This window comes from Nothobranchius furzeri, chromosome 8 (genome assembly GCF_043380555.1).
Source record: "Nothobranchius furzeri strain GRZ-AD chromosome 8, NfurGRZ-RIMD1, whole genome shotgun sequence".
Lineage (NCBI taxonomy): Eukaryota > Metazoa > Chordata > Actinopteri > Cyprinodontiformes > Nothobranchiidae > Nothobranchius > Nothobranchius furzeri.
The window spans coordinates 73,067,247-73,081,105 of NC_091748.1; the positions used below are offsets into that span (position 1 = coordinate 73,067,247).

General features: G+C 42.7%; 1 protein-coding gene across 3 annotated transcripts; it reads right to left on the minus strand.

Annotated features, from left to right (window-relative positions):
* Nucleotides 1–1,904: 1,904 nt before the first annotated feature.
* LOC129167790 (G2/M phase-specific E3 ubiquitin-protein ligase) lies at nt 1,905–11,108 on the minus strand. 3 transcript variants are annotated; one of them, XM_054752056.2, is made up of 15 exons: nt 10,789–11,108; nt 9,925–10,101; nt 9,730–9,804; nt 9,487–9,605; nt 7,317–7,479; nt 7,112–7,231; nt 4,731–4,774; nt 4,573–4,657; nt 4,270–4,478; nt 3,991–4,171; nt 3,665–3,748; nt 3,297–3,442; nt 2,979–3,055; nt 2,784–2,893; nt 1,905–2,535 (listed from the first exon to the last, which is right to left on the minus strand). In XM_054752056.2, exons 1-15 carry the CDS (start codon nt 10,918–10,920, stop codon nt 2,386–2,388), a joined length of 1,872 nt encoding a protein of 623 aa, XP_054608031.2. In that variant the 5' UTR covers nt 10,921–11,108; the 3' UTR covers nt 1,905–2,385. The 3 variants fall into 3 exon arrangements, with proteins under 3 accessions (XP_054608031.2, XP_054608029.2, XP_054608030.2); XM_054752054.2 differs by having other exon boundaries at nt 2,979–3,220; XM_054752055.2 differs by lacking the exon at nt 1,905–2,535 and adding an exon at nt 2,546–2,680 and having other exon boundaries at nt 2,979–3,220.
* Nucleotides 11,109–13,859: the final 2,751 nt, after the last annotated feature.

Below are 13,859 nucleotides of genomic sequence, written 5' to 3' on the forward strand. Positions count from 1 at the left end.
CAAACCTATCTATGAGTGTCACGATGTGCAGGTGAGTGGAGCGGAGGTGAGGATCCAAATGCATGGGAAGCAGGCAGGCAGGCAGGCAAAATGACCAGAACATTGAAAGGGTTTTAATGAGACACGCAGGACAACGAAACAACACACAGAACTGAGAGGGTTTAAATACATGAGGGCTGGGAGCTTGGGTGATTGGAAAACGAGAGGCAGATGGGAGCAATTAACAGGGACACACGACTGAACAGAACGAGGAGACAGGACAGGGTGTGACAGTATCCCCCCCAAAGGGCAGATCCCAGATGCCCGAGCAGGGCGGGAGGAGGGGGACCGGGAAGGAGGGCCGAGAGGAACCGAGGGAACGGTGGAGAAGAGGCAGGGATCAGTAGAGTCCGGGAGCCGGCGTCTGGGGCAGAGGAGGAGGCGGCGACTGAGTCTGGGGGCCGGCATCTGGGGCAGAGGAGGAGGCAGCGACTGAGTCTGGGGGGCGGCGTCTGGGGCAGAGGAGGGCAGGACCGGCGGTAACTGGAGGCAGAGCCGCTGCAGGGGGAGTCCCGACAGGGAGAGGTAACTGGACTGGAGGCGCCGGACTAGGCAGAGCCTCTTGGACAGGCTGGGCCGGGGGCAGAGCCTCTTGGACAGGCTGGGCCAGGGGTGGAGGACCTGGCAATGACTGGGCCGGCGGTGGGGGCGGAGCCTCTTGGACAGGCTGGGCCGGGGGCGGAGAACCTGGCATTGACTGGGCCGGCAGCGCAGGACCTGGCGCTGACTGGACCGGCGGCGCAGGACCTGGCGCTGACTGGACCAGCGGCACAGGACCTGGCGCTGGCTGGACTGGTGGCGCGGCCGCTGCAGGTGGTGATGCTGGCTGGACCGGAGAGGGAGCTGCTGCGGGCGGGGCCACTGACTGAACTGAAAACGCCTCCTGGAGAACCAGGGAGGATAGGGTGTCCTGTTCGGACTCCTGGAGGCTGAGGATCTGATTAAGTCGGACCAGCTCAGCTTAGAGACCAGCGAACCCCGCTGGATGGACTGCCGGCTCGGCCCCCTGTTCTGGAGGCGAGGGATACATGCAAGTGTGTTTTTTTTCCTTGCATGACTTGATTATCTGGAAAGCAGAGTCTGGTTCTTGATGCCCTTTTATTCCATGAAAGAGGAAATTTGCAACATCAGCCTCCATTTCTTAAGTGTATGAGTATTGTATCCTGAAGCAGGAAAATCAGAACTTACAATTTCCTGTTTGTGGTTTATTTAGCAATGCAATTTCTTTGCTCTGATCTTATATTGATCTATTAAGATAACTAAAAAGACCAGATACAGAATGTTTTTTTTAAATCATTGGAATGTCACAGGTAGAACAGAAAAGGTTGTGACCAGAAGTGTGAAACGTTTGTAAAAGTATAAAGCAAATATATTTTTATGAATCTGAACTTGGTTCTTTGAATATTTGACTTACTTTTGTTTTAGTATTATAAAAGCATCAATCCTCTTTTCTTTTCAGCTGTAGAAAATTTTGATTGCAGAAATTTTTTTTTTTTTTATGTTGATTTTTAAAGAACATTTCGCTTATTTAAATGTAAAGAAAAAAGTCTTTTATTTCACCTTTAAAGCAATACCTACTGGTATTGTATTTCAATTGAAAAGCATGATGAGTAAAGGGGACTACATACTTTACAAAACTATAAAACTGACTGGAATTAAAATCACCTTTTTTCTTGTATATATTTGCAGAGGTCACGAACAATCTGAGTGATGGGTGTCCAAGCTGTCATTATCCTAACCCCTACCTACATCACGAGAGGTTTATATTGTTTAGATTTCAGGCTACCTGCTTGTTAGTTTCATCATTTTCAGGTGTAAAAAAATGTTTCAAAATGTGAATTTTTAGGCTTTTTTCTGCTCTTAAATGTGGACAAATTATTGGAAACTTTATTCAACATTTAATTAAAACAATACAATATAAAAAAATCTGTTTAAAATATTTTTAGAGAACATAAAAACAACAAATATGTCAGTGAAAAACATTTCTTTTAAATGTCTAAACTTCTGAACAGGCTATTAGACTGGTTTTGTAAGTTGTCAAAATAACGTGCGACAGTGTTTTTATGGTGTGCTTATTATAAACAATCAAGTAATTTACAGGAGTACCTCCTTGATGATTTAAACACAAATATAACAAGTGAAACTAAAGGAAAAATGGCCGTTCCGTGTCAACAATAAGGTATTTTTACATTTTACATTCTAGCACATCTGGTCTTCAGTGTTTAAAAAACCCCAAATCTTGCAATCAGTCCCTTCTAATCATTTTCAAATATATTTACATTAATTCTAACGTGCACGTATTATAAAAATGCAAGAAATGATTTGAAGTCCACCAAACGAAGCTTTTCATTCATCTGTGTGCAAGTCCAGGGCTTTCCGCAAAGCTCTACTCAGCAGCACCAACAGGTCCAGAGTCTCCGCCACTCCCCTCGGCAGGAAGAGCTCCAGACAGCCCACTGGAGTGTAGGGCAGTTTCATGTCCGCTGCATTCATTTCCTGGAAAGTTATTTTTAAATGAGACAAAAATGACATTTACCTCCAGAAAAAAGCACCAGTGCCAGTTAATATGGAAAAAAGCCGCGGTGCGTGGCTGTGAAGGTTCTTTGGACTTTCAACGAGGTATAAGAATCAGTTTGTCCACCTGCAGGGCAGATGTTTTTGTAATATCCAGAAGCTGAAGAGGTCAAAGCAGAGCTTTGTTTTATATAATGTGCTGTTTTAAGGATGATCACTCAGATACTAACCTGCGAGTAAAAACACAGGGCGATCGGTTTGGGGAAGCCAAAAGAAGGCAGGTGATCAGCTCCAGTGATGAAGATGAGGAGGTCTTCAAAGGAAAAATCTGCCCGACCATCTGTTTTTGCACAAAGAGAAAACAGTTGAACCTGAATCTCTCCCTTTATTCCAACAGGACAGTTTGACCTTCCTCCAGGGCTTACCACCGACCACAGCGAGGACGTTTTCCCAGTGTGCAACCGTAGCCTCTTCCTCCGCTCTCAGCTCGGAGTCCGGACGGCTGTAGCGACAAGTGAAGAGCCGTTTGAACTCTTCCAGTTTCAGAGGTCGCTGCTCTTTGCTGCTCATTACTGGCAGAAACAACTCCCAGTGAGACCTAACCAGATCCCACAATCCACCACAGCTGTTCAGACCCTCGAGGAACTGGGAGATCATACTGGCCACCCTAAAGATGGAGAGCGTGTAACCAGCTGCAGCAGCAACGAAGAATCTGATCTAATGTAAGCTGACGTGCATCCCACCTGTGATAGATGCAGTGTTTGACCAGGCGGCTGTAGATGGTTGGTATCTCGTTAGAACGGGCTGAGTAAATGCCAGGGATCCCACAGCATGACACCCAGTCACAGAGACTGGGAGGCAGCTGCTTGGCATCAACACAGCTGTGCAGCTTTTAAAAGAGAGAGGATGCGCTTTAAAAGGATGTGAGAAAGGACAAGAAGTCTCAAATGGGCTGGAGAACTTTAGATTTTTACAGACAAAACTGTAACCAACATGTTTGAAGGACTTTGTGTTTATGCATTTGTGTTAAATCTACTAAAAGGAGCAAAAATGGCAGAACAAATGACAGATAAGTAGAGCATGATGGTTCCAGTTACTGAACGTGCATCACCTCTTGCAGTCGGATCTGCACTTCCACATCAACAATGTCCCTCCAGTTGAAGTTCTCCAGAGATGGACTTTGGCCACACATAAGCTGTGGCAATAAATATGAAGAAGACAATGGCAAAGAGAAAACTGTTTAATTGTAATTCTACACCCATGCAAAGAGTCATTGTGCCAATTAACAACGCATTTAGACACAGTGGATTTTTTCATGCAGTGGAAAATGTTTCTAGTTTCGGTTTTTCATCAAATTTATCAACAACGTTGCTATTTTGCAGCAGAGGGCGCAGCGGCATTTTGGTGGTTCAGAGAAAGGACTGTTAAGCGGCCAACCTGGTAGAGTGCAGGGTGCAGAAAACCAGGTCCAGGTCCTCCATGGGCCAGTGACCAGCCAATGAGAACGCCTGCTTCATAATACTTCCTGTCGTCAAGTGCTGTGAGGTCGTAGGTGAAAAGCCGACGTCCAGGATGACCCTCAAACACACAAGTCTGCTGCAGCTTCAGCAGCATCAACCTGCACGGGGATACATGGGTATTTAACTTCAGAAGTCAACAATAAACAGCCCATCATGTCATTTTCAGAAGGTATGATTTGGCTTTATTAATCCAAACCTGAAGAACTCTCTGAGCGCTTCCCCGGGGTCGTCCACCTCCTCGTTACTGAAGGAGATGATGGGCGTTGGTCTGAAGCTGAAGCCCGGCTTCCTCACCTCCTTCAGAGCACATCTGAGCACATCGTCCCGCCCCACCTCCATGTGAGTTTCTCCATCTGTGTTTTCTACTCTGAACAGTCTCAGGATGGTGTTCAGGTTGAGTGTAAGCTGCACACAAACCCACAGAAATCACAGCGGGTCCTCTTTGGTACCGACCTTAAAAACAGACGCTTCAGAGAATCGGATATTTAAATAAACTCACCTTTTCTGGGCTCCTGCTGACACGAGAAGACACGCATTTCTCCAGCTGACGTCCTTTCTCTTTACTGATATTTGAGCGAAGATCCCTTCAGAAAATGTGTTCAGGTGTTAATACCAAGTATACTTTCTTATATTTCATTACAAGAAAATGTTTCTTACCTTTTCACAACGGCTGCCTGACTTGGTGAAATTACAGATCCCCCCTGTTGACATTAAAGAGCAAGTCACCCCCAAATCAACTTTTTTATTCCTGAAACTATATAAATGCGTGTCTAATCGTGCTGTAGACACATGTAGTCAATAGTTCTGGACTTTAGTGCATTTTAGTTAAAATTTTAATTTGCCTAAAACTGTCAGTGTTGTGCCTGGCGATGGGTACCGAATTAGATACTTTTTAAGGTACCGACCGAATTCCGTAGTACCGACTGAGCACCGATTCACGTCATTTGAAACGGTGCCTCGTTTCGGTACCCGTCCTTCTTAACGAGAACTTGCCTAGACAGCTGCGCATGCGCAAGAGCGTTATGTCATCGGTCGCTGCGAGCGAGTTGTAAACAGAGCAGCATGGTAGAAAGAACGCACGCTAAAGCTTGGGTCCACTTCACTAAATGTGATGGGTAACTGGGTGATGATGAAACCAGCGACAACGATCTAAGGCCCTGTCCACACGTAGCCGGGGATCTGCCAAAACGTAGATATTTTTCTACGTTTTGGCCTGTCATCCACACGAAAACGGAGTTTTTTCACACGAAAACGGATCTTTTTAAAAACTCCGGCCAAAGTGAAGATCTGCGTTTTCTCCGTTTTGGGTGTCTGCGTGTGGACGGACAAAACCGGAGTTTTAAGGTCCGCAGCGTCACTTTCCGCGACAAAAAATGATGACATCACATGTGCGACCTGTGTTTACACTAGCCGGCATCATGGAAGCCCGCAGATCTGCGCTCTGTCACTACCCGATCCATCAATTGTCCAAGCGCTTTCTGCTTGTTTGTTTTTGCAAGCGGAATTACTGCTCCTTGTGGAAGAACACAGAGGAAGGACGAGGTTAAGAACGGGGGAAGTACTGCCGCCTACAGGTCTGGCATGTCCTTAACGTATTTATCCGGGTACGTGTGGACAGAGTTTTTTTTTAAAACGCGGTGGTGTGGATGCGAGTTTTTGGAGGGGCGGATATTCGTTTTTAAAAAACCCCGGCTACGTGTGGACTAGGCCTAAGTAAGACATCCTCATCTTAATCTGCTCCGGTAGGTAAATAAAATGTTTAAGATAACATTAGCTTGATATGCTAGCTTCTGTTTCGCTAATGGTGCGTTCGCTTTCTCCTCGGAACTCAGAATTTCCGAATAGAAGAACATGAACGCGCTCTAAAGTTTGGCTTCACTTTACTAAATGCGACGGGTGATTGGGTGAAGATGAAACCAGTGACAACGATCTAAGCGTTTTAATCTGCTCCAGCAGTCAAATAAACTATTTAAGATAACGTTAGCTTGATAAATTAGCTTCCATTGCCACCATTGTTATCAGCTATTGGTGCGTTCGCTTTCTCCTCGGAAATTCTAACTTCCCAGTAGGAAAAATCAAAAGAAAAAGGACGGCAAAAGGAATGAAGATACACAGTAAATTTGGTTCACAGTAAAGATGTTTGCTTCAGTTTAATTATCAGCTTATAAAACTACAAGGACGATGTTAAAATACAAACAGTTGAATGTTATTTATCGTGATATTTATCAAATATGGTTATACATTGAGAAAAATATATATTTAATTATAAAAGAGAATTAAAATATTAAACACTCAAAAGTATCTAAAATTGGTACCTTAAGTACCGGTATCGATTCCTAGGTACCGGGAATTAGTACCGAATCGATTCAAATGTCAAAAGGTACCCATCCCGTTGTCAGGTAAAAACTCTGCACTGCATTTCAATTTTAATCTGCCATCGCTATTGGCTAAGAGGTACCCTAGAACGTTAGCTGGTACCATATGATGTCACAATGTCGTTGTGAGCCTCTGTGTGTGTGTGTGTGTGTGTGTGTGTGTGTGTGTGTATTTGTTAGCGGCTCTGCCCTCTGTCTGCTACGCAATAGCATTTGTAGCATTTTTTAAACAGGAAATGGGAGTTGAGTAATAATCTGGTAGGGGGTTACTTGCTCTTTAAGGGTGTTTTAAAACATTAGAATGTGTTTATTTATGCTGACGCATCTAAAACTAAATGCAAATGGAACCATGATCTCTGCTGCAAGAGTTGTTTGTGTGCATCACATTTGAGGACCTGGGGATTTTCTTGTTAAAAAGTCTAAAGGAGAAAAATATTCCAAACACAGAAAAAAAATGCTACAAATGAATGAATAATTATGATGTAAATGAAGAAAGACTGCAGCTGTAGAAAAGACAGCAAAGGGCAGGAAAAGCAGTTGATGGAAATGACTTTGAAACAACACTAACTGATGAGTTAACAGACTTAATTCAGATCATTAGGAGTAAAACACCTGCTGAGAGCTCCTGATAGACTAAAAAAATAAAAGCTCTAAGGTAAGTACCTGTTTGTGGTGGCTGAGGATATATAAAGGACCGTGTCCACAGATCCTGAGAACCTGTGCTCCAGTCCAGCCTTTTGCAGGAGTTTCTGGGACAAACAGCACTCTGGACCCCTGAACACACTGAAGCACCGTGGATACATCATCCAACTCTATTCAAATAGTTCAGAAGCTTTAATTAAAACATTGGGTTAGAAACTATACGTACCTGCAGATATGTAAAAGAAAAATTCTGTCCTGTTCTTTTTGCAAACTGTCCCTGGAACAGCGACGACAGCCGACTTTCCATCTGAGCAGCAGACCAGCCGTCGTCGATGGTGATGCGAGAAGTCAGTTCCACTCCAGCCCGTTTGGTTTGTGTAGAGATTTGTCTGGAGGAATACAGAGGAATGAAGATTTAAATGCAAAGTCAGGTGAATAAACATGGCTGCCAGTAGTCATTTTCTAGATTCTCACATTAACTTTATCAAAAAGCTTAAAATTTGGACGATATAAGAAGCACGGAGGTGCTCAGAAATATTTTAACACGGCATTTGGCTCAATTATTAAACTGGTTTTATGTGAACCAAGGAACTGCAAAAAATAGGAATCCTTTCCTGTGCTGAACAGGACTTTCAGGACAGGCATATTCAGATAATATGAAAGGAATTTAATCCTGAATAGCAATAATCATTTTGTACTGAAATATAGAAAAAGGCCATTCTAATCCATTGCAATTCCCTCCAATAAAACAAAGAATCCTCTAGATCAGGGGTCTGCAATCTGCAGCTCTGGAGCCACAAGTGGACCTTTGGATCTTCCATAATGGCTCCTAACAACTTAGGTTGCAAACGACACAAAAATCAACGTTTGTTTTTAATTACTGATATAATAAAAATGCAGGTTTAGGCAGCTTTTTCAATTTTCATGGAATTGAATGTCTACACCAGAACAGCACTACAAGTATCAGCCATTTTAGATTGTGTAGGTGTCATGTTGTAGTTCAGGTCAGGTGTTGCTGATGAGGGGGAGTCAAACATGTTTTCTACTGTGTTTCACTGGAGTTACATGTGAGTGGAAATATACCAAATCAGAAGAATGATGATGATGATGATAAAAGGACTGCTGGAAACCAAGGTGGACACGTCGAAACTTCATTGAGTGCATGTTAGAAACAAAAGTGATCATGAGCAACCCAGATTCATTTCTGCCTTTTTACTTAAAGAGCAAGTCACCCCCTACCAGAGTATTACTCCGCTCCCACTTCCTGTTTGTAAAATGCAACAAATGCTTTTGCCTAGCAGACCGAGAGGGCAGAGCCGCTAACAAATACACACACACACACAGGCTCACATTGACTACGTTTACATGCAGCTAATATCCGGGTTATGATCGGGTTAAGGTCGGTATTCGGGTTTCTGAGTTGATCAGAATAACCCGTTTACAAGCATAAATAGAAAGAGTTACCCCTAACTTGCATAACCTGATTTAAATGCGGACGTTGGGGTAGCGTCAGGATGTATGGACTACGTCAAGACGCAATATGCGTCATATTTCGCTGTCTCTGTACTTTCGGCCGTCAACAAAAGACATAATGTTCATTCTTTTCACCAGACCGATGAAGACAGAGGTTTCCTCGTCACTCCGAAAGTGTGGTGCTGTGCCTCGACTCGCCATGTTGCTCCCAACTTGTTGTTTACTTCCGGTGTTCTGGCGCATACAAGACGTCTCGCTACTCAAAAGACCAAGATTCCTTGCGAACAGAGCATGCGCAGAACACACGCTTTGATATCCCGATATGCGTTTACACGACCAAACATTCGGGTTAGAAAAGGGTTACCCCAGGTGTAGTAACCGGGTTTTTAAAAACTCAGTTATGAGCATATCCGGGGTTTTGGCGGTGTTTACATGGCCGTGCGGAACCGGGTTATTCGGGTTTTAAAAGGGTTACTGGCTGCATGTAAACACACTCAATGACGTTGTGACATCATATGGTACCAGCTAACATTCTAGGGTACCTCTTAGCCAATAGTGATGGCAGATTTTAATTCAACTGCAGTGCAGAGTTTTTACCCGACAACGGCACAACACTGACAGTTTTAGGCAGAAAATTTTTTTATTTGAACTAAAACACACTAAAGTGCTAAACTATTGACTACACGTGTCTGCAGCACAATTAGACACGCATTTATATAGTTTATCAGAAAAAAAGTTGATTTGGGAGTGACTTGCTCTTTCATTTTCCACAATATTGACATGGGCCTACCACAGCAAACATTCATTCGCTTTGTTTTCAGCAGTTCTCTTTCTTAAACCTAAAACTCAGTAACTGAAGCAGAACATCTTGTTAAGAAAACATGAACTAGGTTTCTAACATCTGTATTCCGCAGCTGTCTCACCCCTCCAGCTGTGCCGTGTAGAGCTCTCTGGGCAGGCAGATCACATCTTTCACCACAAGTCCGAGCTTCTGTGGACTCGTCCTCTTCCACTTCATATGACTGGTTTTATTAGGGGACAGCTGAAAGAAATCAGCCGTTACGTCACTGGGCTTTCTATTGGAACCTGTTTAATCATCATGGGTCTTGAAGGATGTAATTTAGTCTGATGAAGGCTTAAAACAGTAAAATCTGGGCAGGATGTACCGAAGTGACGATGGAGGAATCCGTTGACTTTATCTCCACAAGTTCAATATCTGCAAGTCTGATAGGAGGAAACGTCTGGGAGGAGAAAGAAAAGACTTCAGAACATAGAAAATGAGAGAAATTATGAACTCAGAAATAATGATCCGAGTTTGAACTGATTATGCAAATTAAGAACCAATAGGCCAACGCACTGACCTCCATCTCAACATCCAGGTCACTCATCAAGTCTGTGACATGGAGGCAGCACTGAAGCTCCTCCTGGACGGGGGTGGTTCCTTTGGGATCAGTCTGCTGTCTGGACAGGGTCAGAACCTCTGGTTCCTCATCAGAGTCAGAGTCTGAGGCCAGAGGATGCTCCATGTGCCTGTATCTCTGGGTTAGGAGGAAGGTTCGTCTGTCACAGGTTCGGTGTGTCCCAATAAATTATTAGTTTAAACTCTCCCCGATTATTTTCTATCACCTAATTTCTGCTTTATTTTGTAGTTTTACTTTATTCTTTGTAATGACTTCAGTTTTTATCGGGCTTTGGCTGCTAGAGGCTGAACACATTTTTATCATCTTAAAATGGATGGAGGCTTTCACTGTGAACACTTAAGTGAATACTTGCAGCAGTTTTGTTGATACGTAAACAAAGTGATTTACAGTTAAGCCAAAGCAGAAGTTTTCCATGGCGAATTGTTCAAAGTTGACAAAAACAGCTTCAGTTTCAAACAAATTACTTTTTAAATCTAAGTCATTAAGTCACTTTTCACAAAATTAGTCAAAGACAAAACAGAAGATTGCTCAATAAATCAAACAACAGCGGCTCAAACATTTGCACGTGGTTTAAATATAATAAATTCCTGAACTACAAAAGACGACCACTGTTGATGTTTGAACGGAGATTCTGATTGGATCAGCGGTCAGCAGTCTTGAGTCAAATCAACATTTTTATCTTCACATTTACACTTTTCACAAAAACTTGGAATAAAATATGACTTTTTTTTAGCTTTTCATGTTAACTGTAGAGATTCTGTACATTTCATTTTAATTTCCTGCACATTTCATAAAAAAACACACCTTCTCATATTTGCTTTGGTCCTCTTTCACCTGAGTGGTTTTGGTCACACATTGCTCCTCTGAAGAAAACAGAGACATCTCGATGTGTTCAGTGATGACCAGCAACACGGCCTTGCACTCGTTCAGCTTCATCTTCTAAAAAAACACCTCAGTCTCCAGCAGCTTTCTGCTTTTCTGTAACTTTTCCTCCACAACTTTGGGTTTCTTACATCCCCAGCTGCTGATATCTTGATATCCTTGATTTTTTCATGCTGAACATCCAGATGAACCTCTTGTGAAGGTGGCTCTCCAAACAGCTGAGCCTTCATCAACTCAAGCTGAAGTCTATCAGAGTTTAGAGCCGTGGTTGGCTCACAGTTTGGGATCTGTGGCTGTGATTGGTTCTGCTGCGAGCTCAGATGTGGTCATTGGCTGAGGGGCTGTTGTTTGATCAGAGGTATCTTTACAAGTCAAGAAAGTGGACCTCTGTACTTTAGATTGTTGTGTTTTTAGACACATTTCAAGTCAGAGCAGTTTTATGATGACGTCAGTCAATTTCTACACATCTGCTTTCATTAAAGCTGCTAAGGCAAATTTGGATAAACTTTTTTCTTGCTTTTAAACATTGTTCTAACAATTAAAAAAACTAAACAAAAATAAATTAATAAAGTGGTTTTCTCGCATTTGTCGGACCAAAACCAACTATTGGACCTTCCGGTTGTCTGTCTCCCCGAACACTAAAACCTAAACACTAAAACTAAACCAGCACTGTCCTGGGTCCTCATTCATCACACACTCACGTCTTTAGTAACAGAACACCACAGGTGTGAGAGGTTCTCCGCTCAATAATATCAGAGAAGGAGAAACAGCCAGCTGCTACCACTTCAGCTTTAGGACAAACTACCAGAGTCCCAAAAAGAAAAACACCGTTTGAAGTCACGGACAACAAAAGACGTTTGGACCTAGAAAACGGCGACTGGTGTTTAGCGCCATCTTGTTTCCTCCAGCATCGTGGGTTTCCGGTTCAGGCAGACGCGTTTCAGGGAGGATACTCGAGGGGAGGGGCGTGCGTTCCGTTACCGTGTTTGCATTCAAAACCAAGCTTGTTCTGTAGATTCACTATAGTAGCTTTAATTATTTCATGACACGAACATTTTTCTCTTCATAAGTAAATTTTATTGACAAAGCACTTATCACATACATGGAATCAAAATGTGCTCCACATAGATAAAAACAAAATAAAACAAAGTCATGAAATCATAGTGATCTCAAAACAGAATCAGATTAACATCAGAAAAAATAAAAGTCATAAAATTATTAAATTTCATAAACAGATGAAAGATTAAAAATTTGAGTTAAAAATAAGAAAACAAATGGTTTAGGTAAAAGCAGCTTTAAATAAAATGGTCTTTAGCTGTTTTTTTAAAAGTGTCCAGACTGTCGATGCTGCGTAAGGATAAAGGAAAATCATTCCAGAGTCGAGGTGCAACAGTCTGGAAGGAGCGATCACCTCGACTTTTGTATCTGGTCTTTGGAACTTCTAGAAGGTTCTGGTGGGTGGACCTGAGGGCTCGGGTTGGAGCATAAGGCTTTAACAGTTCAGTAATACAGGGAGGAGCTTGACCATGTAGAGCATTTAAAGTTGTAGTCAGGATTCTAAAATGAACTCTAAAGTTAACGGGTAACCAGTGCAGAGACAGTAGAATAGGAGTGATGTGTGCTCTTCTGTTTGCTCCAGTTAGGAGCCTCGCTACAGAGTTCTGGACCAACTGAAGGCGGTCAAGGGCTTTTTGTTAAAACGTGAAGAGTGTGTTACAGTAATCTAGACGGGACGAGATAAAGGCATGGAGAACCATTTCAAGTTCATGTTTGGACACCAACCTTCACAGTTTGGAGATATTTCTTAAGTGATAAAAACGGTTTCGGACCAACGTTTTTGAGTGACCTTCAAGAGACATTGATTGGTCGAAAACAACACCCAAATTCCTTCAGTTTGTCTTGACGGCAGAGGATAAAAGACCAAGTTTTAGACTAATCAGGGGAACCATGCTCTCAGGGGCAATGATCAGACATTCAGTCTTTTCAGAGTTTAACTGAAGGAAGTTATTGTCTAGCCAGCTGGTGATAGCTGATAGACGCTCTAGTAATTCAGACAGTTTATAGAACTCAGAATCCTTAGAGGAGTAGTACAGCTGAATATCATCAACATATAGGTGATGAGACATTATGAAAAGAATCAAGTATCTGTCCAAGAGGGTGTATGTTTATGTTTATGTATTTAGCAGATGCTTTTATCCAAAGCGACTTACAATTTCAAACCTATAGGGCATGTTGTGATCTGTGGGGGAAACCGGAGTACCCGGAGGAAACCCACGCATGGGGAGAACACGCAACTCCACGCAGAAAGGCCGCAGCCGAGCAGAGTTTCGAACCTGCAACCTTCGTGCTGCGAGGCAACAGTGCTAACCACTGCGCCACCATGTACAGTGTATGTACAGTGTGTGTATGTACAGTAGAAACAACAGTGGACCCAAATAAGAGCCTTGGGGTACCCCACAGAACAGATCGGTAGAATCTGACATGATTTGGTTTATACAGACACTGTAACTTCTGTTAGAAAGGTTCGATCTAAACCAGTCTACAACAGTTCCAGAGATCCCCACCGAGTCACCAAGTCTGTTAATTAAGGTGCTGTGATCAACAGTGTCAAAAGCTGCAGAAAGACCTAACAATACTAACACTGTGAACTCTCCATTGTCTGGGTCTGTAATTTTTAGGCTGAGATGAGTCCAAACTTGGTTTTTTAAGGTTAGGTTCAATAACTGCATGTTTGAAAACAGATGGTACAGAGCCAGATTTTAGGGATAAATTAATAAAATCTACAATGCTTGGGCCAATTTGGTCAAAGGCTTTAATGCTAAAAGAAAAGATGGATTTTAGAAAGAAATAACTGGTCTGTGCTTGGAGGATTATTCTTTTATATTGCTTTACAGTCTCATGTGAATCCCTAACTTCATAATGAAATAAGAATGCTTAGTTTGAAATAAACGCACAAAAAGAGCAGTTAGGGTTTAACAACTAACAAGTCACAG

Excerpts from the sequence above, each read along its gene's own strand:
- LOC129167790 (XM_054752054.2), bottom strand. The coding sequence starts at position 10,920 with ATGAAGCTGAACGAGTGCAAGGCCGTGTTGCTGGTCATCACTGAACAC. Across the intron at positions 4,658-4,730 it reads CAGGCAGCCGTTGTGAAAAG|GGATCTTCGCTCAAATATCA; the intron begins GTAAGAAACATT and ends CATTTTCTGAAG. Across the intron at positions 3,749-3,990 it reads TGCACCCTGCACTCTACCAG|CTTATGTGTGGCCAAAGTCC; the intron begins GTTGGCCGCTTA and ends TTATTGCCACAG.